The sequence below is a fragment of the Tripterygium wilfordii genome, chromosome 2 (assembly GCF_013401445.1).
Source record: "Tripterygium wilfordii isolate XIE 37 chromosome 2, ASM1340144v1, whole genome shotgun sequence".
Classification (NCBI taxonomy): domain Eukaryota; kingdom Viridiplantae; phylum Streptophyta; class Magnoliopsida; order Celastrales; family Celastraceae; genus Tripterygium; species Tripterygium wilfordii.
Genome location: NC_052233.1, coordinates 2,787,480 through 2,815,197, shown reverse-complemented (window position 1 = coordinate 2,815,197; position 27,718 = coordinate 2,787,480). Strand labels below are relative to the sequence as shown.

General features: G+C 36.6%; 5 protein-coding genes across 5 annotated transcripts; 1 reads left to right on the top strand and 4 right to left on the bottom strand.

The window, feature by feature from the left end:
• Positions 1-2,368: 2,368 nt before the first annotated feature.
• On the bottom strand, positions 2,369-2,764 carry LOC119982069 (14 kDa proline-rich protein DC2.15-like). The gene has a single exon (XM_038825251.1). The coding sequence runs from the start codon at positions 2,762-2,764 to the stop codon at positions 2,369-2,371; it is 396 nt and encodes a 131-aa protein (XP_038681179.1).
• A 4,441-nt stretch (positions 2,765-7,205) lies between these two features.
• On the bottom strand, positions 7,206-9,389 carry LOC120009468 (14 kDa proline-rich protein DC2.15-like). Its single transcript, XM_038860087.1, has 3 exons — positions 9,350-9,389; positions 8,975-9,203; positions 7,206-7,599 (listed from the first exon to the last, which is right to left on the bottom strand). Exons 1-3 carry the CDS (start codon positions 9,387-9,389, stop codon positions 7,206-7,208), a joined length of 663 nt encoding a protein of 220 aa, XP_038716015.1.
• A 1,412-nt stretch (positions 9,390-10,801) lies between these two features.
• On the bottom strand, positions 10,802-11,357 carry LOC119982111 (14 kDa proline-rich protein DC2.15-like). The gene has a single exon (XM_038825319.1). It carries the CDS (start codon positions 11,355-11,357, stop codon positions 10,962-10,964), a length of 396 nt encoding a protein of 131 aa, XP_038681247.1. The 3' UTR covers positions 10,802-10,961.
• A 4,173-nt stretch (positions 11,358-15,530) lies between these two features.
• LOC119982001 (14 kDa proline-rich protein DC2.15-like) lies at positions 15,531-16,044 on the bottom strand. Its single transcript, XM_038825146.1, has one exon. The coding sequence runs from the start codon at positions 16,042-16,044 to the stop codon at positions 15,649-15,651; it is 396 nt and encodes a 131-aa protein (XP_038681074.1). The 3' UTR covers positions 15,531-15,648.
• A 4,734-nt stretch (positions 16,045-20,778) lies between these two features.
• On the top strand, positions 20,779-21,460 carry LOC120009459. Its single transcript, XM_038860076.1, has 2 exons — positions 20,779-21,125; positions 21,184-21,460. Exons 1-2 carry the CDS (start codon positions 20,779-20,781, stop codon positions 21,458-21,460), a joined length of 624 nt encoding a protein of 207 aa, XP_038716004.1.
• Positions 21,461-27,718: the final 6,258 nt, after the last annotated feature.

The following is a 27,718-nucleotide window of genomic DNA, read 5'->3' as shown; positions in this document are numbered from 1 at the left end:
GCCTAAGATGAACGAAGCTGTCGAAGCGGCCTATAAGAACCTCAAGAAGATCATAGAGAAAATGGTGGTGACTTACAAATATTGGTCTGAAAAGCTTCCCTATGCCCTATATGGTTATAAGACATCTGAGCGCACTTCAACGGGTGGAACTCCATTTTCATTAGTCTACGGGACCGAAGTAGTGCTACCCATCGAAGTTTGAAATCCTATCTCTCCGGGTTGCCATAGAAGCAAGCTTAGAGGAGACAAATTGGGTCAATGCAAGATACGAGCAATTGAACTTGATTGAAGAAGAGAGGATGGAGGCACTTTGTAAAGGTCAATTATATCAGAGACGAATGATGAGAACACACGACAAGAAAGTCCACCCACAAAATTTTGAAGCGGGCGACTTAGTGGCGGAAAGGATTCTGCCCCCTCACAGAGAATATCGTGGGAAATGGACTCTTAATTACGAAGGGCCTTATGTAGTAAAGAAAGCTTTCTCAGGTGGCTTTTTGATTCTCATGACAATGGACAAAAAAAATTGTCTCATCTAGTGAACGTAGATGCATTAAAAATGTACGACACCTAAAAAAAATCCCACAGTGGTGAAACCTGTATGGGCACTCCCAAAAAAAGTTAGGGACAATAATTGCATCGAAAACCCGAAAGGACGATGTACCCAAAAAAAATCCCATGAAGGTGAAAATCTGAAAGGGTTCCTTCGATAAAAATGAGAGAAATTTAGGTGCGTTCAAAAATCCAAAAGGGCAGTGTACCTCAGCCGGCACAACAAGTACCGTCTTTCGGTTTGGCAACGGAATTAGGTGGTCGAAAAGTGGTCAGTTACTGAAGAATCCTTGGCTAACGTTTTTGTCAGTGGTCAAATCGAGTTATTCGTCATGGTCAGGTTGAGTTCAACATGTGCTAAAAGGTGTTCACAAAACTGGGGCAATGCAGTAACTTCTCTCGCGTTTTCATTTTTTCGTTTATTAGGAATCTTTGGTATTTTGTCAACGTGCCTTCAATCCTCGTTATACTCATTAAACTGGGGCAGTTTTGGCTTCCAACCAAAACTTCACTAACTTGCATATTTTTTATTAAACTGGGGCAGTTTAGATATTCTTCTAGTTTGCCTTTCGTCCTTGTTGTACATATTTAACTGGGGGAGTTTTGGATGCCAAAACTCTATCTATCAACTTGTGTATTTCTTATTTTGGTCCGTATTGAAAATCATGATTCATGACATTTATCACATTTATTCATCATTTGTTTCAACTTCATTTCCATTTTTCTCACAACATGAAACATACTTATTTTTTTGCCATACACATAAGATTTTGTAGAAAAAAACAAGTATTATGAAGATGTGGGTGCTAGTATGATGCTTATCCTAGCCAATTATTTAGGTGTATCTAGTAGCATGTACTCTCCGCAAAGATTGAAAATCCTAAAGTGGAAGCAGTGGTCACAATAAACAATTTCAAGTCAGCCAACAGAAAACGTTCATTCCAAGGTGACCATTGATTATGATATAGAGACAACCATCATAAGCCTGAGAAAAACTAACATCAGGCAATAGTGAGAATAAAAGAAGAACAGAAGAAGCAAGATAGAAAAATAATCAGAGATGCCCACAAACATAAGTTTACAATTGACAGAGTAATGAAAGCAAAAAAAAAAAGTTAAAGCGGGGCGGAACAAGAAGAATAAGAGATTCAAGCAGTTGTAGTTTGCAAAGACTCATGACTCTTAGTTCACTGGCAGTTTGCCAATTAAGCATTCGTAGACATTAGGACATATCTAGCGCATTTTTCAAAATCATGCATGCATTTCTATATTCATCGTCATTTTTCTTTCGCAGGTCCTCAGGGATGATACCATAGATGAAGTCAAAACCAATTAAATTCATGATAAGTTGAAGCCTATTTTTCTGTGCCACGATGAGAAGTCGAAAATTATTTTTCTGTGTCAGATGATAAGTCAACATTTATTTTTCTGCTCCACGATGAGAAGTCCTCCATGAGATACCACACACATAAGTGTTATCTGAGCTATTCATGGTTCTCGATTTAATTTTATCATTAAATAGTAATTTAGTCAATTGAATCGTTCAACTTTAATTTATTATAAGAACAATATAGTCCAAAATTAATGAATCAACTCAATTTATTATCACGTAAAAAAATATCCAAATTGGTACAAGAATAGAATATCATCTAGAGGATAAGAAATTAAAGGAGGTGATGAGGAGTAATAACACAACAATTAAAAGAGGCAAGAAGGTTCCAACAATAGTAGTAACACAACAATTAACAATGAAATTCTGAACTTCAAGATCACACACACTAAAAGGAGAAAAATCACAATAGCTAGAGTAGTGATTCTATGCACACTGGAAGTCAGTTGGAACCTTCTTGCCACAGTTATTGAGGATCAAGCTCAATGAAACAGGAACATTGAGGTTGATGCCCAAAACATTAGCCTTAATTGCAGTGCAAAGACAAAGAGCAGCTTCAAGGTCAGCAATACCCTGGATGAGAGTGCAGCAAGGCATCACTGGTGGAGATCCAATGACAACCTTAACCAACCCCAAAACATCTGCACAAACACCCAATTTTAGGGTATCTATAGGGCACTTGCCCTTGGGAGTTGGTGGTGGAGAGTGGGGTTTGTGGGTCGGTGGTGGTGGGCATGGGACATAGTTGGAGCTGACAAATGTGAAGAATAGGAGGTTAAGGGAGAGGAGGAGAGTGGTTGATGCTAAAGCCTTTGAAGCCATATCTCTTAATTAACACTTGCAACTTATGAAATGTGAGAGATTGTTGTTACTTGAGTGGTGGGGAATTGTGCAATTAGGTTTAGGGTTTTATAGATGGAGATGTGAGAACCCAGTTACCTTTTTAGTTATAAAATATATACCAGCTGTCATGCAACAATGAAGACAACCTAAAAGACTCCTGATATTATTGCACAATTTAGAATTTTTTTTTGTCAATTGAGATGACTAGTTGTCACAAACACAATAACATTCAACATTGTTTATGAGGATAATTTTACACAAAATTACGTGCATGTATATCTATATACAGTAGTCTTTTTTGCGGAATAACATTTTTTGGGATGTAAGACATTTTTTTCTAAATAACATGTCATACACTAAAAATGAATCACAAAACTGTATTTTATGGTCGGAAATATATGATCATTGTAGTCAGTCCCATGCACGACATATATATTACAAATCAAAAGCATTCATTTGTTACAAATTATATTCCAAATTTTGCGGAAAATTGAATGATCAGGCTATATATATATAATATGCATGTCCAGTTCATTTCATTGGTAGAGTAAGATCCAATGTGCAGGAACAATCTTGAGACAATTATTGATTAATGGACAAGGTCATCTCCAATTAGGCATTTATTAGGCAATGATTGGTGGCAGTAAACAGCTTTCTTTTATCGTCAAATGATCGTGCAAACATGATTAACCACATCTATCATTCCATTCATTTTTTTTATGAAATATCGGAGAAATATGTTTGCAGTTGGGATCAAACCATAGGCACACATATGCCCCTGCTTGTACCTAATAACATTTGGGAGGATCTTTCTACGGATTTTGTGCTGGGATTGCCATGAAACTAGCGTAGCATGGATTATTTTTTGTTGTGGTTGACAAATTTTCAAAGACGGTTCATTTCCTGTCATGTAGCAAGATGTCGGATGCATCTCATATTGAACACTTGTTTTACGGAGAAATTGTGCGGCTACATAGGGTGCCTTTGACTATTATTTCATATCGCGATTCAAAGTTCCTTAGTCATGCTAAAGAATCACAAAGTATTCAAGCTGAAGTCAAGAAGAACCTAGAAGCAACCAATGTCAAGTATAAAGTGGCAGTCGATAAGCATATACGTGTGAAGTTGTTTAAGAAGGATCATTTGGTTATGGTTTTCTTACGGAAAGAGCATTTTCCAGTGGGCACCTACAACAAATTCAAGCCTAAGAAGTATGGTCCTTTTAAGGTTTTGAAGAGGATCAATGACAATGCTTATGTGGTAAACCTACCAACTCATATAGGGATGTCCAACACTTTCAATGTTGCCGATTTGTTTGCTTTCCACTCTAGTTATGGCATTTTGCAATGAAGTTCGTTCGGGTCGAGCTCTTTCGAGGCAGAAGGGATTGAAATAAGATTGATATAGACGTAGTGCGGAAGCTAGAACACTTGAATTCGTTCGCGACGAAATCAAGAAACTTGGAATCCACCAAGAACAATTGAGAAAACCTCAAGAAATTTTATTAATAAAACTGAATGTATCAATTACAAACGTTTATGAGACTATTTATAGACTGAAAAAACAATCAAACCCTAATTGAACTCCTAATTAAACTAGAATTGGAAAATTGGAAACATAAAACGTGCAGGAAACTTAATTAACTCCGTTGGACACAAAAACGACACCTTTTTGATCTCTTTCCAAATCTCAGCTTTAGGTCTTCAAAATCAGTCATCGGAAACATATTATAACAAGGAAACACACGAGAGAATCAAAAGTTATGGACGGTCAAAGTTGGGAACTGAAACTTTAATTTTCAAAAACAGCAACTTCAATTCCGATTTTGATTTGGATTCCTTCGAACACGTTCCAATTTCTCAGGGAATTTTTCCACAGACCATTCTACGTCAGTCCCCTCCACTTGGAAAGAACTCGACCCCGAGTTATAATTTGACTTAAAAGAGTTGTCTTCACCATGATACTCAAAGAGAGTTGATCTTTTGAAGTCTTCGAGTCCATTAGTTGACTTTGTATTCTTCCATCTCAAAGAAACAAGTATTTCAAATAAGATAGTTTGTTCAATATACTCATGAACTCAACAAATTTCATAAAATTTGGACAACCCAAATTTGTAGTTCTTAACATCAACTCCTTGACAATCTCTAATATTGAGGAGCTAATAATGAAATTAGAATCCTCAACCCCAATAAAATCAACATGTTACATCTCACACTTTGTTGCCAAATCTATAGAATTTTGAGATTCGTGAATAATATGGTCTTTAATTGAATCTGCATCTTCAATCACAATAATTTTGTCATTATGGTGCATAAGTTCTTCTCTAACTTCTTCTTCGATCAAAACTTGACTTGTGAATTCTTCTTTACTCTCCATAACCTCAACCTACATTATATTCTTTGAACAATTTTCCAACTCTTTCTCTGTAAAATCACTAGAACATGTATGCTCCTCGGGCATTTGTGAGATTTGATTAGTTTCAATTCCTTCGGCTAATTGAGAATTTTCTGAATTTTCTTCATACAATATCCCACCTTCATCAAACTTCAAATCATCATCACCATACACATCATCCACGGCTTCTTCAACATTAGAATCATCCTCCATGACGTCATGATGTGCTGGTTGCAGCACCTGTCTACCACGATTGGCCTGTGGATTCCGTCGGTTGACAGCTGCTCGGCCAACAGGGAGATCTTGTGCCACATTAAGACCATCTACCCTTGCTGTCGGTAATCCCAAAATATCCGTCGGTAATAATAATTATCGAAAAAATTTTTCCGTCAGTATTAAGCTCCTCGGTAAAGTAAATACCGACAGAATACTGTTTCGTTTCAATCAAACGTTGGTTTGATCCTTTGTTGTTATGTTTGCGTCAGTTTTGGATTCTCCGATTCCCGTTGATACATCATGCACGCACGACTTTGATTTCCTAGGAGGTCACTCATCCCAATAGTTATCTCACAGAAGCACACTTAACTACGGATTTACTACAAGATGTTATTCTCTAAGAAAACGCGTTATTAATGGTTAGGACCTGAAATTATCAATATTTGAGATTCCAGCCCCACAAAACTGAGGCTACTATACTATAATAGAAAGACATACTTGGATAGAAATTTAGCTTTCAATTTTTTTCTTAATTTTTTTACTTAAATAATAGTCCAAAATCAAAGAGTCAACTCAATTTATTATCATAGAAATAATATCCATATCGGTACAAGAATAGAATAGAATAGAATCTAGAGGATAAGAAATTAAAGGAGGTAATGAGGAGTCTTCCCTACCCACCAAAAACAATAGTAATAGCATAACAAATCAACAATGAAATTTCAAACTTAAAAAAAAAACACACACCAAAAGGAGAAAAACCACAATAGCTAGAGTAGTGATTCTATGCACACTCAAAGTCAATTGGAACCTTCTTGCCACAGTTTCCAGTGGACACCTACAATAAATTGACGTCTTGGCCCTTAGTCTCACCGTCTTTTTCGTGAAATTTCATCGTTTCAAGCCTCAAAACGGGACATTTTCTATTTTTAGGGGTATTTTTATAATTTTATATTTTATGATTTAGATCATATTAGGATTGTAACCGGCCCTAGTGGTCATTATCTATCATTTTATCAAACATATCAAAATGCTAGAGAGTTTTCTCTCAAATTTCTGGTGGATTTCAGTGTTGATCGTTTCAATCAAACGTTGGTTTGATCCTTTGTTGTTCTGCCTGCGCCAGCTTTGAGTTGTCCGGTTCCTGTGGATACATCGTGCCCGCACGGCTTTGATTTCCTAGGAGGTTACTCATCCCAATAGTGCTCTCGCAAAGACACGCTTAATTGCAGAGTTACTACGAGATGTTATCCTCTAAGAAAACGCGTTGTTGATGGTTAAAACTTGGAATTATCTATATTTGAGAGTCCAGGCCCACAAAACTTAGGCAACAATACAATACTAGGAAGACATACTTGGACCGAAATTTAGCTTTGAATTTTTTTCTGAATCTTTTACTTAAATAAAATAATATAGTCCAAAATCAAGGAATCAACTCAATTTATTATCACAGAAACAATACCCATATTGGGACAAGAATATAATAGAATCTAGAGGATAAGAAATTAAAGGAGGTGATGAGGTGTCTTATCTAGCAACCAAAAGAATAATGCTTAAGACCCCCAAAAACTGACCCCCAAAAAGATCCTCATTTAATGTGAAGTGTTAGATGTGAAGTGGGCCCTATATGTGTGTTTTTAATCAATGACTATTTTAATGCCACATAGATTTTGAGAACTTTTGAGAGTCAAATTTTTGGGGTCTCTAGCATTGTCCCAACCAAAAACAATAGTAATAATGAAATTCTGAACTTCAAAAAAAAAGACACACTAAAAGAGAAAACCCACAATATATAGCTAGAGTAGTGATTCTATGCACACTGGAAGTCAATTGGAACCTTCTTGCCACAGTTATTGAGGATCAAGCTCAATGAAATAGGAACATTGAGGTTGATGCCCAAAACATTAGCCTTAATTGCGGTGCAAAGACAGAGAGCAGCTTCAAGGTCAGCAATACCCTGGATGAGAGTGCAGCAAGGCATTACTGGTGGAGATCCAATAACAACCTTAACCAACCCCAAAACATCTGCACAAACACCCAGTTTTAGGGTATCTATAGGGCACTTGCCCTTGGGAGTTGGTGGTGGAGAGTGGGGTTTGTGGGTCGGTGGTGGTGGGCATGGGACATAGTTAGAGCTGACAAATGTGAAGAATAGGAGGAGAGTGGTTGATGCAAAAGCCTTTTTTTTATGAAATATATACCAGCTGTCATGCAACAATGAAGACAACTTAAAAGACTCCTGATATTATTTGCACAATTTGGAATTTTTTTTTGTCAATTGACATGACTAGTTGTCACAAACACAATAAACATTCAACATTGTTCATTTTTTACACAAAATTACATGCATGTATATTTATACAGTAGTCTTTTTGCGGAATAACATTTTTTTGGGGTGTGATAGTTTTTTTCTAAATAACATGTCATACACTAAAAATGAAATCATAAAACTGTATTTTATGGTCGGAAATATATGATCATTGTAGTCAGTCCCATGCACGACATATATATATATTTTAAAAATCAAAAGCATTCATTTCTTACAAATTATATTCCAAATTTCGCGGAAAATTGAATGATGAGGCTATATATATATATATATATATATATATATATATATATATATATATGCATCTCGAGTTCATTTCATTTGTGGAGTAAGATCCAATGTGCTGGAACAATCTTGAGACAATTATTGATTATTGGACATGGCCATCTCCAATTAGGCATTTATTAGGCAATGATTGGTGGCAGTAAGCAGCTTTCTTTTATCATCAACTGATCGTGCAAACATGATTAACCACATCTATCATTCTATTCTTTTTTTTATGAAATACCGGAGAAATATGTTTGCGGTTGAAATCGAACATTAGACACACATATGCCCCTGCCTGTACCTAATGGCATTTGGGAGGATCTTTCTAGGGATTTTGTTCTAGCATTGCCATGGACCTAGTGTACCATAGATTATTTTTTGTTGTGGTTGACAGATTTTCAAAGATGGTTCATTTCCTATCATGTCACAAGACGTCGAATGCATCTCATATTGCATGCTTGTTTTTTAGAGAAATTGTGCAGCTAATGGGGTGCCTTTGACTATTACTTCATATCACGATTCAAAGTTCCTTAGTTATTTTTGGCTCACTTTGTGGAACTGGTTTGATACATCTTTGAACTTCAATAGCACTGCACATCCTTAAACTGATGGTCAGACAGAGGTGGTGAACAGAACCCTTACGAACCTCATTCACAGTATTTCTACTGATTGGCTCAAGCAATGGGATCATGCTCTTGCTCAGGTAGAGTTTGCATACAACAATGTTGTACATAGTGCTATTGGCAAGTCTCGTTTTGCCTTGGTTTACACACAAGTTCCTAAACATGTTGTAGATTTGGTGCGCCTGCCAGCTGCTCCTGGAGTTAGCGTTGTTGTGGGCAGTTATGCTAAAGAATCACAAAGTATTCAAGCTGAAGTCTAGAAGAACCTAGAAGCATCCAATGCCAAGTAGAAAGTGGCAGCCGATAAGCATATACGTATGAAGTTGTATGAGAAGGATGATTTGGTTATGGTTTTCTTACCCCAGGAGCATTTTCCAGTGGGCACCTACAATAAATTCAAGCCTAGGAAGTATGGTCCTTTCAAGGTTTTGAAGAAGATCAATGACAATGCTTATGTGGTAAACCTGCCAACTCATATGGGGATGTCCAACACTTTCAATGTTGTTGATTTGTTTGCTTTCCACTCCAGTTATGGTGTTTTGCACGCTCAGGTCGAGCTCTTTTGAGGTAGAAGGGACTGAATATAGGGCTGCCCCATAAGTTGGAGTTATTTACCAGATTTAGCAACTAGATATTGGACTTGAGTTGGTTGGGCTGGATTTTGTGCAACGTTGTCCGAATTCAATGAAGTTTGGCTGGCTGTAGCGAAACTACATTCTGGATCGTACTACGCACCTTTCACCCTTAGGCCCACTCTTTTTTCATGAAATTCCATCGTTTCAAGCCTGAAACATACCATTTTCTGGTTTTAGGGGTATTTTTATAATTTTATATTTATGTTTTAGGTCACATTAGGGTTGTAGCTGTCCCTAGTGGTCATTATCTATCATTTTATCAAACATATCAAAATCCTAAAGACTTTTCTCTCAAAATTTTGGTGGATTCCAGTGTTGATCGTTTCAATCAAACGTTGGTTTGATCCTTTGTTGTTATGTCTGCATCAGCTTTGGGTTATCCGATTCCCGCAAATACATCGTACCCACACAACTTTGATTTCCTAGGAGGTCACTTATCCCAATAGTTATCTCACAGAAGCACGCATAACTATGAATTTACTACAATATGTTATTCTCTAAGAAAATGCTTTATTAATGGTTAGGACCTGAAATTATCGATATTTGAGAGTCCAACCCCACAAAATTGAGGCTGCTATACAATATTATAAAGACATACTTGGATAGAAATATTTTTTCTGAATTTTTTACTTAAATAATAGAGTCCAAAATCAAAGAGTGAACTCAATTTATTATCACAGAAATAATATCCATATTGGTACAGAATAGAATCCAATCTAGAGGATAAGAAATTAAAGGAGGTAACGAGGAGTCTTCTCTACCCACCAAAAACAATAGTAATAGCATAACAAATCAACAATGAAATTCCAAACTTAAAAAAAAAAACACACACCAAAAGGAGAAAAACCACAATAGCTAGAGTAGTGATTCTATGCACACTGAAAGTCAGTTGGAACCTTCTTGCCACAGTTTTCCGGTGGACACCTACAATAAATTGACGTCTTTAGCCCTTAGTCTCACCCTCTTTTCATGAAATTTCATCTGTTCAGGCCTCAAACGGGTCATTTTTATTTTTAGGGATATTTTTATAATTTTATATTTTACGTTTTAGATCATATTAGGACTGTAGCCGGCCCTAATGGTCATTATCTGTCATTTTATCAAACATATCAAATTGCTAGAGAGTTTTCTCTCAAATTTCTGGTGGATTTCAATGTTGATCGTTTCAATCAAATGTTGGTTTGATCCTTTGTTGTTTTGCCTACGTCAGCTTTGGGTTGTCCGGTTCCTGTGGATACATCGTGCCCGCACGGCTCTGATTTCCTAGGAGGTCACTCATCCCAATAGTGGTCTCGTAGAAGCATGCTTAATTGCGGAGTTACTACGAGAAGTTATCCTCTAAAAAAATGCATTGTTGACTGTTAAAACATGGAATTATCTATATTTGAGAGTCCAGACCCACAAAACTTAGGCTACAATATAGTAATAGAAAGACATACTTGGATCGAAATTTAGCTTTGAATTTTTTTCTGAATCTTTTACTTAAATAAAATTATAGAGTCCAAAATCAAGGAATCAACTCAATTTATTATCACATAAACAATGCCCATATTGGTACAAGAATAGAATAGAATGTAGAGGATAAGAAATTAAAGGAGGTGACGAGGCGTCTTCTCTACCAACCAAAAACAATAGTAATAATGAAATTCTGAACTTCAAAAGAAAAGACACGCACTAAAAGGAGAAAACCCACAATAGTTAGAGTAGTGATTCTATGCACACTGGAAGTCAGTTGGAACCTTCTTGCCACAGTTATTGAGGATCAAGCTCAATGAAACAGGAACATTGAGGTTGATGCCCAAAACATTAGCCTTAATTGCAGTGCAAAGACAAAGAGCAGCTTCAAGGTCAACAATACCCTGGATGAGAGTGCAGCAAGGCATCACTGGTGGAGATCCAATAACAACCTTAACCAACCCCAAAGCATCTGCACAAACACCCAGTTTTAAGGTATCTATAGGGCACTTGCCCTTGGGAGTTGGTGGTGGAGAGTGGGGTTTGTGGGTCGGTGGTGGTGGGCATGGGACATAGTTGGAGCTGACAAATGTGAAGAATAGGAGGTTAAGGGAGAGGAGGAGAGTGGTTGATGCTAAAGCCTTTGAAGCCATATCTCTTAATTAACACTTGCAACTTATGAAATGTGAGAGATTTTTGTTACTTGAGGGGTGGGGAATTGTGCAATTAGGTTTAGGGTTTTATAGATGGAGATGTGAGAACCCAGTTGCCTTTTTACTTATAAAATATATACCAGCTGTCGTGCAACAATGAAGACAACTTAAAAGACTCCTGATATTATCGCACAATTTGGAATGTTTTTTTGTCAAGTGACATGACTAGTTGTCACAAACACAATAAACATTCAACATTGTTCATTTATGCGTAATTATGAGGATAATTTTATACAAAATTACGTGCATGTATATTATATACAGTAGTCTTTTTTGCGGAATAACTTTTTTTGGGATGTGAGACATTTTTTTCTAAATGACATGTCATACACTAAAAATGAATCATAAAACTGTATTTTATGGTCCGAAATATATGATCATTGTAGTCAGTCCCATGCACGACATATATTTTAAAAATCAAAAGCATTCATTTCTTACAAATTATATTCTAAATTTTGCAAAAAATTGAATGATGAGGCTATATGTATATGTGTGTGTATATATATATATATATGCATGTCGAGTTCATTTCATTTGTGGAGTAAGATCTAATGTGCTGGAACAATCTTGAGACAATTATTGATTAATGGACATGGTCATCTCCAATTAGGCATTTATTAGGCAATGATTGGTGGCAGTAAACAGCTTTCTTTTATCGTCAAATGATCGTGCAAACATGATTAACCACATCTATCATTCTATTCATTTTTTTTATGAAATATGGGAGAAATTTATTTGCGGTTGGGATCGAACCTTAATCACACATATGCCCCTGCCTGTACCTAATAACATTTGGGAGGATCTTTCTGTAGATTTTGTGCTGGGATTGCCATGGACCTAGCGTAGCATAGATTATTTTTTTGTTGTGGTTGACAAATTTTCAAAGATGGTTCATTTCCTGTCATGTAGCAAGATGTCGAATGCATCTCATATTGAACACTTGTTTTTCGGAGAAATTGTGCGGCTACATAGGGTGCCTTCGACTATTATTTCATATCGCGATTCAAAGTTCCTTGGTTATGCTAAAGAATCACAAAGTATTCAAGCTGAAGTCAAGAAGAACCTAGAAGCAACCAATGTCAAGTATAAAGTGGCAGTCGATAAGCATATACGTGTGAAGTTGTTTGAGAAGGATCATTTGGTTATGGTTTTCTTACGCAATGAGCATTTTTCAGTGGGCACCTACAACAAATTCAAGCCTAAGAAGTATGGTCCTTTTAAGGTTTTGAAGAGGATCAATGACAATGCTTATGTGGTAAACCTACCAACTCATATAGGGACGTCCAACACTTTCAATGTTGCCGATTTGTTTGCTTTCCACTCTAGTTATGGCATTTTGCAATGAAGTTCGCTCGGGTCGAGCTCTTTCGAGGCAGAAGGGATTGAAATAAGATTGATATAGACGTAGTGCGGAATCTAGAACACTTGAATTCGTTCGCGACGAAATCAAGAAACTTGGAATCTACCAAGAACAATTGAGAAAACCTCAAGGAATTTTATTAATAAAACTGAATGTATCAATTACAAACGTTTATGAGACTATTTATAGACCGAAAAAACAATCAAACCCTAATTGAACTCCTAATTAAACTAGAATTGGAAAATTAGAAACATAAAACATGCATGAAAGTTAATTAACTCTGTTGGACACCAAAACGACACCTTTTTGATCTCTTTCCAAATGTCAGTTTTAGGTCAAAATCAGTTCTCGGAAACATATTATAATAGGAAAACACACGAGGGAATCAAAAGTTATGGACGGTCAAAGTAGGGAACTGAAACTTTAATTTTCAAAAACAGCAACTTCAACTCCGATTTTGATTTGGATTCCTTCGAACACGTTCCAACTTCTCAAGGAACTTTTCCACCGACCGTTCTACGTCAGTCCCCTCCACTTGGAAAGAAATCGACCCCGAGTTATAATTTGACTAAAAAGAGTTGTCTTCACCATGATACTTAAAGAGAGTTGATCTTTTGAAGTCTTCGAGTCCATTGGCTGACTTTGTATTCTTCCATCCCAAAGAAACAAGTATTTCAAATAAGATTGTTTGTTCAATATACTCATGAACTCAACATATTCCATAAAATTTGGACAACCCAAATTTGTAGTTCTCAACATCAACTCCTTGACAATCTCTAATATTGAGGAGCTAATAATGAAATTAGAATCCTCAACCCCAATAAAATCAACATGTTGCATCTCACACTTTGTTGCCAAATTTATAGAATTTTGAGATTCGTGAATAATATGGTCTTTAATTGAATCTGCATCTTCAATCACAAAAATTTTGTCATTATGGTGCATAAGTTCTTCTCTAACTTCTTCTTCGATCAAAACTTGTCTTGTGAATTCTTCTTTACTCTCCATAACCTCAACCTGTATTATATTCTTTGAACAATTTTCCAACTCTTTCTCCTTAAAATCACTAGAACATGTATGCTCCTCGGGCTCTTGTGAGATTTGATTAGTTTCAATTCCTTCGGCTAATTGAGAATTTTCTGAATTTTCTTCGTACAATATCCCACCTTCATCAAACTTCAAATCATCATCACCATACACATCATCCACGGCTTCTTCAACATCAGAATCATCCTCCATGACGTCGTGATGTGCTGGTTGCGGCACATGTCTACCACGGTTCGCCTGTGGATTCCGTCGGTTGACAGCTGCTCGGCCAACAGGGAGATCTTGTGCCACATCACGACCATCTACCCTTGCTATCGGTAATCCCAAAATATCCGTCGGTAATAATAATTATCGACGAAATTTTTCCGTCGGTATTAAGCTCCTCGGTAAAGTAAATACCGACGAAATATTGTTTCGTTTCAATGGAACGTTGGTTTGATCCTTTGTTGTTATGTTTGCGTCAGTTTTGGATTGTCCGGTTCCCGTTGATACATCATGCACGCACGACTTTGATTTCCTAGGAGGTCACTCATCCCAATAGTTATCTCACAGAAGCACACTTAACTACGGATTTACTACAAGACGTTATTCTCTAAGAAAATGCGTTATTAATGGTTAGGACCTGAAATTATCAATATTTGAGATTCCAGCCCCACAAAACTGAGGCTACTATACTATAATTGAAAGACATACTTGGATAGAAATTTAGCTTTCAATTTTTTTCTGAATTTTTTTACTTAAATAATAGTCCAAAATCAAAGAGTCAACTCAATTTATTATCATAGAAATAATATCCATATTGGTACAAGAATAGAATAGAATAGAATCTAGAGGATAAGAAATTAAAGGAGGTAATGAGGAGTCTTCCCTACCCAACAAAAACAATAGTAATAGCATAACAAATCAACAATGAAATTCCAAACTTAAAAAAAAAAACACACACCAAAAGGAGAAAAACCACAATAGCTAGAGTAGTGATTCTATGCACACTCAAAGTCAATTGGAACCTTCTTGCAACAGTTTCAGGTGGGCACCTACAATAAATTGGCGTCTTTGGCGCTTAGTCTCACCCTCTTTTCATGAAATTTCATCGTTTCAAGCCTCAAAACGGGTCATTTTCTATTTTTAGAGATATTTTTATAATTTTATATTTTACGATTTAGATCATATTAGGATTGTAGCCAGCCCTAGTGGTCATTATCTATCATTTTATCAAACATATCAAAATGCTAGAGAGTTTTCTCTCAAATTTCTGGTGGATTTCAGTGTTGATCGTTTCAATCAAACGTTGGTTTGATCCTTTGTTGTTCTGCCTGCGTCAGCTTTGGGTTGTCCGGTTCCCATAGATACATCGTGCCCGCACGGCTTTGATTTCCTAGGAGGTTACTCATACCAATAGTGCTCTCGCAAAGACACGCTTACTTGCAGAGTTACTAAGAGATGTTATCCTCTAAGAAAACACGTTGTTGATGGTTAAAACTTGGAATTATCTATATTTGAGAGTCCAGGCCCACAAAACTTAGGCTACAATACAATAATAGGAAGACATACTTGGATCGAAATTTAGCTTTGAATTTTTTTCTAAATCTTTTACTTAAATAAATAATAGAGTCCAAAATCAAGGAATCAACTCAATTTATTATCACAGAAACAATACCCATATTGGTACAAGAATATAATAGAATCTAGAGGATAAGAAATTAAAGGTGCTGAGGTGTCTTCTCTACCAACCAAAAACAATAGTACTAATGAAATTCTGAACTTCAAAAAAAAAAAAAGACACACACTAAAAGGAGAAAACCCACAATAGCTAGAGTAGTGATTCTAAGCACACTGGAAGTCAGTTGGAACCTTCTTGCCACAATTATTGAGGATCAAGCTCAATGAAATAGGAACATTGAGGTTGATGCCCAAAACATTAGCCTTAATTGCAGTGCAAAGACAGAGAGCAGCTTCAAGGTCAGCAATACCCTGGATGAGAGTGCAGCAAGGCATCACTGGTGGAGATCCAATGACAACCTTAACCAACACCAAAACATCTGCACAAACACCCAGTTTTAGGGTATCTATAGGGCACTTGCCCTTGGGAGTTGGTGGTGGAGAGTGGGGTTTGTGGGTCGGTGGTGGTGGGCATGGGACATAGTTGGAGCTGACAAATGTGAAGAATAGGAGGTTAAGGGAGAGGAGGAGAGTGGTTGATGCTAAAGCCTTTGAAGCCATATCTCTTAATTAACGTTACCTTGCAACTTATGAAGTGTGAGAGATTGTTGCTACTTGAGTGGTGGGGAATTGTGCAATTAGGTTTAGGGTTTTATAGATGGAGATTTGAAAACCCAATTGCCTTCGTTATATATATATATATATATATATTAGAATGAGAATGAGACCCATGTGGGCTCTAAAATATATACCAGTTGTCATGCAACAAGGAAGACAACTTCAAAGATTCTTGATATTATTGCATAATTTGGAATTTTTTGTCAACTGACTAGTTATCACAAACACAATAATCAAAATTTTTCATATATATGCGTAATTATCAAGACAATTTTACACAAAATTACATGCAAGTATATCTATACACTTGTCTTTTGGCGGAATAATTTTTTTTTTTTGGGATGTGAGAACATTTTCTTTTTGGGATGTGAGAATTTTTTTCTCTACAGCATGTTATACACTAAAAATGAAATTATAAAAATGAAACATGAAACAAGAAAGGGCTTCGTCGCTTCAAGATTATGATGGTTTGGTTTTTGTGTATTAGGCTAGTTGTCAATTCCTTCTCATATCACAAATTAAATAGATAATCCATCTCACACTACTATTATTGTTTTGGTCGGAAATATATGATCATTGTAGTCACTCCCATGCATGACTTATATTTGAAAATCAAAAGCATTCATTCCTTACAAATTATATTACAAATTTTGTGGAGTAACATCTTTTTTGCCAGAAAATTGAATGATGAAAAAAAATATATATATATATATAGAAGTTCTACCTATGTAAATTAATTTTGTGAACTTCAAATCCAATAGTTGTAATAAAACAAAACAAATGTGGGGACCACAAATTTTCTGTGAGATCCGTCACTTCTATAGTTGAAAAGTAGGTTGAAAAGTAGGTTCACACTCACATAGGAGAATTTGTGTATGTATATATATATATATACATAGAGGAATTCTCTCATGAGGTCCTAAAGTGAGTCCCCAAAACGAGGTCATAACTTGTAGGATTCACTTCTAAGGTCCAAAACATTTTTCAAAAATCTAGAAAAAAATATATTTGTGTTTTGATCGGTTTTACGAACCCAACGATATTTTTTTATTCGAATCAAAAATCAAATGCAACCTGAAATGTGTATGAAATGTCTTTTGTTTTATATCAAACAATCCAGGATTATTATACACTTTTCATGTTGAATTTGATTTTTGTTTCGAACAAAAAAATATGTCGTTGGATTGATAAGATCGATCAAAATACAAATATATTTTTTTTCAAATTTTTTAAAAAATGTTTTGATCCCTAAAAGTTAGGATCTCATTTTAGGAACTCACTTTAGAACCTTATGAGAGAATTCTTCTGTGTGTGTGCGTATGTGTAGCATGCATGTCGAGTTCATTTAATTTGTCGAGTAAGATACAATGTGCTGGAACAATATTTAGACAATTATTGATTAATGGACATGGCCATCTCAAATTAGGCACAAATTATAGGCAATGATTAGTGGCAGTAAACGCCTTTTATCATCAATTGATCGTGCAAACATGATTAACCGCAATTGACAGTCTATTAATTGTTGGCATTCTTTAATTTACATATTTTTTCCATTGAGTTATAATTAATTTTGATGACAAATTTCATGTAAAGATATATATGTTAAGCATGTACTAGCACTTTATTTTACAAAAATGTATGGATCCCAACAATTAGGATCCCAATTATCTTAGTTACATCATGTGCACATTAAATTTTGTGCATACACCTCAACAACAGGGATAACTTGGATTCCAGTTGTTGGGATCTTTATCTTTTTTGTTTATTTTATGTCATATCTAAGTGGGACATAGAGCCGCGATCATGTGGTTGCTTCCATAGTCAATTATACTAGTCAAGAATCCACACAATGTGATGTAGGACTACTAATGTTAATTGCAGGAATACAACTATGTAGGATTGGAAAGTCACATGTTTGAAATTACGCAAAATTTAGCATGTTGACTCTGTTCGGCATATGGGTCGTCAAGACTAGTCGCTTTACAACTAGCTTTCGTTATTTTGGTCAAATTTCACTGTTTATGGCTTCAAATTAGTTTTTTCTGTTATTTTTTAACACTTTCCTAATTTTGACGATTTTCTTTGCGATTGTTTCTTTGTTTATTACGTATTTTGTTTCCTATTTTATTTATGGTTGTAGACTCCTTTAGGAGTGGCAAAACTTTATTCTGTTCGGATGATCGAATTTGTCCGACCCAGATTAAACCAAGTTTGAACATAAGTTATATGTACGAAATCCGGATCCAAACACAAAATTTTTGTGCGGTTTAAAACAGGGTCCGGATACAAACACAAAATTTTATCCATATTACTTGTCTGGATTCTAACCTGGATTAGGTTATTGTTCAGTTTACTTGTCTGGATTTCAATCAATCCAGATTTAGTCAATTATGTACGTCCGAAATTCAATCCGATTCAAGGTCCGAACATATAAACACGTGTTGTTGTCGACCTGGAATCGACCCGAAACCGAATTTTTGCCACCACTAGCCTCATATGAAAGTCATTCAACAATTATAAAAATATTTTGAGAGTGTTTTTCTTTATGCTGGATTCCGGTTTCTTGTGTCCTTGGTTTAAACGTTGGTTCAGTCACTATCTTAGGTTTTCGGCTGCATCACAATTCACTCATTGTGCCAACAGAAATACAAATGTCAATATATATTATAGTAATACTATTATAATCAAATTAGTATAACCATATTTTAAATTGACCACTTTTGACATTAATTGTTAGCGTATGAGATATTAATTAATATTATTCTACATTGATCACTTTTTTAGCATTTAATTGTACTGTTGACCCTAATTCGCTACATACAGAGACAGTATGTCTAGCAGGGATCAGGATTATTCGTTATAATTGATGGTTTCAACATTTGAAGAGCTAAGGGTGGTAGTGGTGAAGGTTGCTAACAAAACATGGATGAAGATGTGGAGAAAAGGTTGCAGGGTATGTACCTGACTGATTCTGAGAAGGAGGTAGCTGATCTTGCACTCGACATTGCTTCATTCCCTGATGTTCGCAGTACAAGATGCCTAGTGGGGAGGGTCTTCAGCCCCAAGAATGTGGTGAAGGATGCACTCAGAGTTTCAATTGGGAATATCTGGAAGGATAAATCCTTTTCATTGAAGGAAAATCATCAGAGACTATTCATTTTCGAGTTTACGGATGCCAGGAGGTAGGAAAATTTTCTATCAATAGAGCCATGGACATTTGATAATCACTTGGTGGCCCTTCGACCTTTTGATGCTAAGGAATCGATCTTGGATATGGAGTTTAAATATGTCTCTCTATGGGTACAAATTCACAATCTACCAATTGGAGGAATGACGATTGGCGTGCGGGAGAACTTGGGGTCACGGATTGGAGAGGTGCTGCAGGTGGATACGGATGAGGATGGTCACATATGGCATAAGTACTTAAGGGTTAGGGTGTGTTTCCATCTTGATCGTTGCCTCCCTCGTAGGGCTATGGTTAATCTAGGGTCGGAGGAGAGGTTCGTGGAGTTCTGATATGAACGACTGCTGGCGTTTTGTTTCAAGTGTGGTAGGATCGAACACTCAGATAGGGAGTGTGATGAGGACCTGTTTGACGATCTACAGAGTAATAGGGATAAGCTCTCTTTTGGTGTCTGGTTAAAGGTCGAGACTGGGCTTCCCAAGGGTGACCGTCGCAGTTCTTCTCTCTTAGATTCCCTTGATGTTGGGAAGACACCTACTGAGACAAAATCTCATAGTGTTGAGACTCTAGAGGTAGTACCAACCTATGGTGCGTTTGTGGTGGGTGGCCTGGAGGAGAATTTTTGAGGTAGAACTGCATCAGTTGTTGGGGATTCTAACAATTTGGGAGAGCAAAATTCTCGAAGTGCACAGGTTGGAGAGGAGGTTGGTGTGGAGGGGAAGCCAAGTGGTGGAGGTGGATGTACACGACAGGGTGTGGAGGCAAAGATTAATCAGGCAGAATTGGGTTGTAAGGGCAGTAAAGTTGTTTCAGGTAGTCAGTCTTCTGAGAGGAGAATGTGGAAACTTAGAGCTCGTGGTGAACAGTTTCTTATGGGCTCAGATTCGATAATGACTACGAAGAAGATCTCAGGCACAAAGCGCACTTCCACTTCCAATTTAGATGTTGTGAAACAAGCTAAAATTGAGAATGCAGAAGGAGATAGGCAGTTGACTATTTTGGAGGACCACTGAGAGCCATGAGTTGTATTTGCTAGAATGTCTGGGGGCTTGGGAACCAACGGGCATTCAAGAAGTTGAGCCAATTAGTGTCGGCTGAAGGACCTACTTTATTATTTTATGTGAAACTAAGCTTATTTCTACGCAATGCAATGCTCTTAGAGTTAATTTGGATTTTGATGGTATGTTTGTTAGAGATAGCGAAGGAAGGCGAGGGGGGCTAATCCTTTTTTGGAAAGATCCTCATCAAATTTCTATTAAATCCTTTTCTCAAGGTCATATGGATACGATTGTTTCTCATGGGGATAAGGTATGAAGGTTCACTGGCTTCTATGGCTATCCTAGAGTGGACTTAAGGAGACAATCTTGGAAACTCTTGGAGAGACTTAGCTTGATGGATGAGTTTTGTCAACTTCCTTGGCTTGTTGGGGGGATTTCAACGAGATTTTGCTGGATGAAGAGAAGATTGGAGGGCAACCAAAAAATATTGAGTCAATGAGTCAATTTGCTACTGTTTTAGACCAAGGAGACCTTCAGGACTTACCTGTGTCCACAAACAGGTTCACATGGGTTAATAAACACTTAGTTGGTGATTTTATCCAAGAGCTTTTGGACCATTTTTGTGCTAATCGTAGCTGGAGGGCACTATATCCGCTATCTAAGTGTTATAATCTGGAGTTTAGACACTCAGATCATAGACCTATTCAGGTAGTTCTTCATGATGTAATAGGGAAATGGAGGAAAGTCCAAAGGAGGCGTGGGAGATTCCATTTTGAAGAAATATGGGCTATAGAGGACGAATGCAGTAAGGTTGTGGAGGATGCCTGGGGTAGTATTGGAGGGTAGGGGCACTGTTGGGGTGAATGCCCTATTGAAAAGTTGCACTAATGCACTTAGTAGATGGGGTAAAGAGAAATTTGGGGACATAGGTCGGGCAATAAAAGAAGTCTCTTCTAAATTACATGAGCTACGTAAAGATGCTGCTTATCAGAATAATGTTAGTGCTATTATTGCGCTAGAAAGGAAGCTCGAGCAGCTCTATGAGAGAGAAGAGATTCATTGGAAGCAGAGGGCTCGAACTAATTTGATGGCACATGGAGATAGAAACACAAAATACTTTCATGCCAGAGCGTCCGAAAGGAGGAAACATAATACAATTGGGGGTTGGAGGATGTGAATGGATAGTGGTGTATAGGAAAGGATGAGATGTGTCAAGTGGTGATAGATTATTTTGCTAATTTGTTTGAGTCTACCAGGCCTTTAAAAGCTTACATAGATGTAGTAGTTTGTCACATTGAACCATGGGTGACCCCAGCAATTAATTCTCTTTTGGAGAATCCCTTCACGGATGAGGATATCCGCAAAGCCCTCTGGGATATGCACCCAACAAAAGCTCCGGGTTTAGATGGTATGCTAGCTTTGTTTTTCAGAGATATTGGGCAGTGATTAGGGGGACAATTTCAAATGCAGCGTTGAATATTTTAAATGTTGGAGGGGATGTTAAAAGCTGGAATTAAACTCTCATCACCTTAATTCCTAAGGTAAAAGAACCGAAAGGAGTAAATTATTTTCGGCCTGTTTCTCTAATGTGGTGCACAAGATAGTCTCCCAGGCAATTACTAATAGGTTTCGGCTGGTATTGGATGATGTGATTGACGACTTTCAAAGTGCTTTTATCCCCGGGTGCTTGATCACGGATAATGTCTTAATTGGTGTTGAATGTAGGCATTGGTTACAAAATCACAAAGTGGGTCATTCAGGATATACGACCTTAAAGCTTGACATGAGTAAGGCGTATGACAAAGTTGAATGGGACTTCTTGGAAGCGGTAATGATCCAGCTCGGGTTCTCTAGTTATTGGTGTGATTAGATTATGAGATGTGTCCGTTCGATCTCTTACTTTTTCCTAATTAATTTGGAGATTTTTGGTTCCCTAAGTCCCTCCCAGGGCATAAGGCAGGGAGACCTGCTATCCCCGTATCTTTTTATCCTTTATGCCCAGGGCATCTCCTCAATGCTTACTAATGCCAGAAACAGTGGTCTTATTCAAGGAATCAAGGTAGCCCATGCTAGCCCTTCCATTTTTTATCTCTTTTTTGCTAATGACAACCTGATTTTCTGTCGGGCAAAATTTTCGGATTGCAGCCAAGTGAAATCCTGCCTCCATTTATATGGTAAAGCTTCGGGGCAACTCATTAATTATTCCAAGAGTGCATTATCCTTCACTCCAAATACCTCCCTTTCAAATGACTAGCACAGTCCAATCAATCTTTGAGACTGAGGTGGTGCGCCAGCATGATTTTTACCTGGGTTTGCCCACAGTGGTTATGAGAAATAAGCGAGTGCAGTTCGGGTATATAAGGGACCGCATTTTGAAGAAGTTGCATGGGTGGAAAGAGAGCAGATTCTCTATGGGAGGCCAAGAAGTGCTTATTAAATCAGTGATTCAGGCTATTCCCACCTATATTCTCTCATGTTTTAGGCTCCCTAGTAGTATATTGTGACATTCAGGTAGCATATGCTAGATATTGGTGGGGTGGTTCGAATAATAATCGGAAAATTCTTTGGAAAAGATAGAAGAAACTATGTGAGCCTAAATCGAAGGGAGGCATGGGTTTTTAGGGATATATTCCGATTTAATCAGGCCTTGCTCGTGACGGATCGAGTTTAACACAAGAGGGGGGGTGAATTGTGTCCCCAAATTCCAATTGGAATCCCTTTTTCAATTTAAACAAATTAATGGCAATTAACAAGTAGCACACAAATTTGGACTCTAATGATTTTCCTAATCAATATTCAATCCAATGCAAGATGTGATACAATATAGTGAATGACCAAATATCAAATAATCAAGAATTGCACAAAACAGATTTTCAAGTAACACACTGCACACAGATTTTTCAACTCAGATTTTACCTATCAAATGATGTCGAAATGCAACGAAATTTTATATGCAATGTCACAACACCTTAATAAACACTATATCAAAATTTCAGATCAAAATTCAAAGTTTAAGGCAGTCTGCTAATCTTGGACAGATTAGGGTTTTGAAAATCCTGCAGTTTGAAACAAGTAGTAAATATAAACAAGTAAACAAAGAAATCAATACAGTGATTTATAGTAGTTCGGAGACCCTTCTCCTACGTCTACTACCTAGATTCACCAACCTAGGATTTTCCCAACTCCACTAAGGTGTGGTTTTAAGAGACCCACAAAACTCCTTACACCAAGGGTTTCTAAGAACTCCCTCAAACTTCAATGTTTACAATTTCCCCTAACAAAGGGAATTTCTCAATGGGATTTTCAGCCAAGGTTCTCACAGGTTACCTCAAAGGTATTTGGTGTGGAACTCTCAAGATTACAGCAACACTCTCAAAGATAGGATTTTAAGAACAAGAGAGGTTTAGATTGTAAGTAAACAAAGCCTAAAGGATATAGGAACTTCCCTTTTGCAAAAGCAAGAGTAGTGAGAAGTCCTTGATTGTAGAGGCTTGTATTGGAGAAGATTGTTGTAGCAAATAGCAAGAAAGCTTGATGATTGATGAACTTGATAGCAAGAGGTTTCTCTCAAGGATAATTTTCAATTTGCTTCTCCAAGTTGTATGAAAGGGAAGATCCTCTTTTAAAGGCAATTTTCTCCTATGCTTGCAGCCATTGGATCAAACCTCAAGAGTTGATCTCTACCATCCATTGCAGCTCCTAATCTTGGTCATTGATGATTTGAGCAAACAAATCTCCACCATAGAGCATATAGACGTTGCACATGCTCCTCTTTTAAGTCAAAAATTGCAAGCAAGAAAGTTGTCTTATGCACAACCATTTGATCAATGTATGTCTTCAAATCTTGACCATTCAAACTCTCTTTAATTCTCAACCATGGATGTAGATTGTACTATGCCATCTTGTCCCTTCATTTTGAATCAAAGACTTCAAAAGTGATCCCTTAGTCAAGGATCTTGTTTGATTGCACCAACCTAACTTTCTTGGTAGCACATGTCTTGAGTGAAAATGTCAAGGATCTTGTTTGATTGCACCAATCCTAACTTTCTTGGTAGCACATGTCTTGAGTGAAAATGTCAAACAAGAATATATCACTAATGATAGAGAGGACAAGGTTTGTCCCACATGTTTGAAAAGAGTTGTATCTCCATGAAGACCACAACCAATAGCCTCAATGTTTGATTCATTCAACTTGATTAAGTGTCTTAGTGGAAAGTTGGCAAATATAGGATTTTTCATAGTTTCCTAGAGCTCCAAGCTCATTCTTAGAAACTGGACTTCGACCACTCTTGAACATACTGAATTCTGAGCCATATGAGACCACAATGATGATTAACCTACAAGGAAATAGGAGGTAGAACTCCCCAATTGCATGTAAGCTCAAAGAGCTTCATATAGAGCGCATAGGTTAATTACATTAGAAAAACAACCCAGAAAATTCATATTACTGCATGATAAATCATTTTATATGTATTAGAATGTCCATGTAAAATTTCATAACAATCGGAAATCGTTTGGTCACTCAACCAAGCAATTAGATCACTAATAGTGAAACCGATAAATTCTAAGTGTAAATTCAAAGTCATTTTACAAACTCAGTGTAAATGACCTTTTCTCTTGAACTTTACTAAATCAAATATGTTCATAGTGATGAAACTAAGATGCACACGAAATTTCATTTAAATCGGAGTTCATTTGGTTCACCACGTTCACAAAGAACACATATGCACAAAATTAGGTAAAACCTAGTTTTGGCGGAATTTAAGCATATGACCAAATATATATGTGATGCACTTAATTTCTCATGATTATAGTCCTCGAACATATATTAAACCTTCATGTGCATGTGGTTCAAGTTTCAAGTCATTTGTACCTAAATTGGTTAAGATATGATAATTGGAAAATTGATGCTCTAACTTAGTCCATGTATGTTTGTTTTCAAAACTTAATTTCCAGCACTATCTCAAAAATATATAGTCATTTAAATTCAATTCATATAAATCAAATATTGCTTTAATGTTTCATTATCATTTATAAATGATTTAATATCATCAAAATTAGACATATAGGACCATAGGTCCAACAATCTCCCCCTTTTTGATGATTACAAAACATGCATGATATAAATGTCTATTTGATTGTAATTGAATTTAATATCAATTCAAAGTGCATTAAAAAGTTTAATGATATCAATTTAAAACAATTTTGAAACTCATATACAACTTTAGTTAAGTAAGCTTAGCTCCCCCTTACTTTAACATCTATTCTCTCCCAATCATGGCATATACACTCCCCCTTAAGTTATGCCTATATATGCATTTTGGCAAATGATTTTAATGCAATTTATCATCATGTCTCTCCCCCTTTTTGTAATAATTCAAAAAGTGGAGAACTAAGGGGTTGATGCAAGTTTTGTAAAAGATTTATAAGCATTTTTGAGATTTTATCACAAAAGTGATTTAAGACCATAAACATGCTTCAAATAATATCAAAACTAGTTCTCATCAACAAATAGTCATGGCAACACACCAATTGAACTAATAGAACCCAAGTGACCCAATTTGGAGCCTATCACACTAAGTGACCCATGGCCTCCTAATGACACTAGGTTACTCCCCCTTCAATCATGCATACCAATTTATACACTTAGCTTATAAGCACATATCACCAAGAAAATATAATAAGCATTCAAGTTCAAACTTGGGATATCAATCAAACAAGGATATGCATTCAAGTAATATGCACTCAAGGTGCTTCACACAAACCCAATGCATTTCTTAGTTTTATGAATCTATCCTTAGCTAAAGGCTTAGTGAACAAATCGGCAATATTATATTCCCCTTCTACATGTTCAAGCACAATGTTCTTTTTAGCAACATGATCTCTAATGAAATGATGTCTAATGTCTATATGCTTAGCTTTACCATGATATCTAGGATTCTTAGACAAATGTATGGCACTTATGTTATCACAAAGAATTGGAATGTTTGAAAATTCCATATTAAAATCAAGCATTTGTTGTTTAATCCAAAGCAATTGGCAAGTACAACTACCAATAGCCATATATTCGGCTTCGGTAGTGCTCAAAGCAACACATGTTTGCTTCTTGGAGAACCAAGATATGAGCATATTTCCTAGGTATTGACAAGTACCACTAGTACTTTTCCTATTTATTTTGCAACCCGCAAAGTCGGCATCTACAAATGAATGCAAGTCAAATGAAGATTTTTTATCATACCACAACCCTAGGGAAGGTGTGTCCTTTAAGTACCTAAGAATCTTCTTTACGGCCATGAGATGTGTTTGCTTAGGATTAGATTGAAATCTTGCACACATGCAAACACTAAACATAATATCGGGCCTAGATGCGGTCAAGTAAAGTAAACTACCAATCATTGACCTATATCTCTTTTGATCAACATCATTACCATCTAGGTCGGGTTCTAATTTGGTTCCCACTCCCATAGGTGTGGATGAACCTTTAGAAATATCCATGCCAAACCTTTTTAATATCTCATTTGTATACTTAGTTTGACTAATGTGAGTGCCAAGTGGGGTTTGTTTAATTTGTAAACCTAGAAAGTAAGTCAACTCACCCATCATACTCATTTCAAATTCATTCTTCATGCATAATGCAAAATCTTCACACATAGATTCTAATGTAGCACCAAACACAATATCATCAACATATATTTGCACAATTAGCATATCAAGACCTTTGTATTTAATAAACAAAGTATCATCAATACTACCACATTGAAAACCATTTTCAAGCAAGAACTTAGACAATCTTTCATACCAAGCTCTAGGAGCTTGTTTTAAACCATATAAAGCCTTGTCTAGTTTGTAAACATGGTTTGGAAATTTCTTACTTTCAAATCCGGGAGGTTGTTTAACATAAACTTCCTCATTTATCACACCATTTAAAAATGCACTTTTCACATCCATTTGAAAAAGTTTGATATTTTTGTAACATGCAAATGCAAGCAATAATCTAATAGCCTCTAACCTTGCAACCGGTGCAAAGGTTTCATCAAAGTCAATGCCCTCTTCTTGGCAATATCCTTGGGCCACTAATCTTGCTTTGTTCCTAGTTACATTACCATTTTCATCCATCTTATTCCTATAGACCCATTTTGTTCCTATAATGGTGTGGTCTTTAGGTTTAGGACAAAGAGTCCAAACCTTACTTCTCTCAAATTGTTCTAACTCCTCTTGCATGGCATACACCCAATCATCATCATGCAAAGCATCACGTACATTTTTAGGCTCTACTAAAGAAAGCATGGCAAAAGAGTTTAAAGGATTAGAATTGACCGTAGAGTCCCTTTTGGCTCTTAGTTGCCTTCCTTGATGCAAGTCTCCAATAATTAGTTCTTTTGGATGAGACTTCATCACCTTGTATTTGTGAACACCCGGTTGTTCCATAGCATTT

Coding starts and splice junctions, on each gene's coding strand:
- LOC119982069 (XM_038825251.1), bottom strand. CDS start 2,764: ATGGCTTCAAAGGCTTTAGCATCAACCACTCTCCTCCTCTCCCTTAAC.
- LOC120009468 (XM_038860087.1), bottom strand. CDS start 9,389: ATGGAATTTCATGAAAAAAGAGTGGGCCTAAGGGTGAAAG. Junction 9,204..9,349: donor AGTGGGCCTAAGGGTGAAAG/GTGCGTAGTACG, acceptor CTTATGGGGCAG/CCCTATATTCAGTCCCTTCT. Junction 7,600..8,974: donor CACTGGAAAATGCTCCTGGG/GTAAGAAAACCA, acceptor GTTGCATGACAG/CTGGTATATATTTCATAAAA.
- LOC119982111 (XM_038825319.1), bottom strand. CDS start 11,357: ATGGCTTCAAAGGCTTTAGCATCAACCACTCTCCTCCTCTCCCTTAAC.
- LOC119982001 (XM_038825146.1), bottom strand. CDS start 16,044: ATGGCTTCAAAGGCTTTAGCATCAACCACTCTCCTCCTCTCCCTTAAC.
- LOC120009459 (XM_038860076.1), top strand. CDS start 20,779: ATGAGTCAATTTGCTACTGTTTTAGACCAAGGAGACCTTCAGGACTTA. Junction 21,126..21,183: donor GCCTGGGGTAGTATTGGAGG/GTAGGGGCACTG, acceptor TGCACTTAGTAG/ATGGGGTAAAGAGAAATTTG.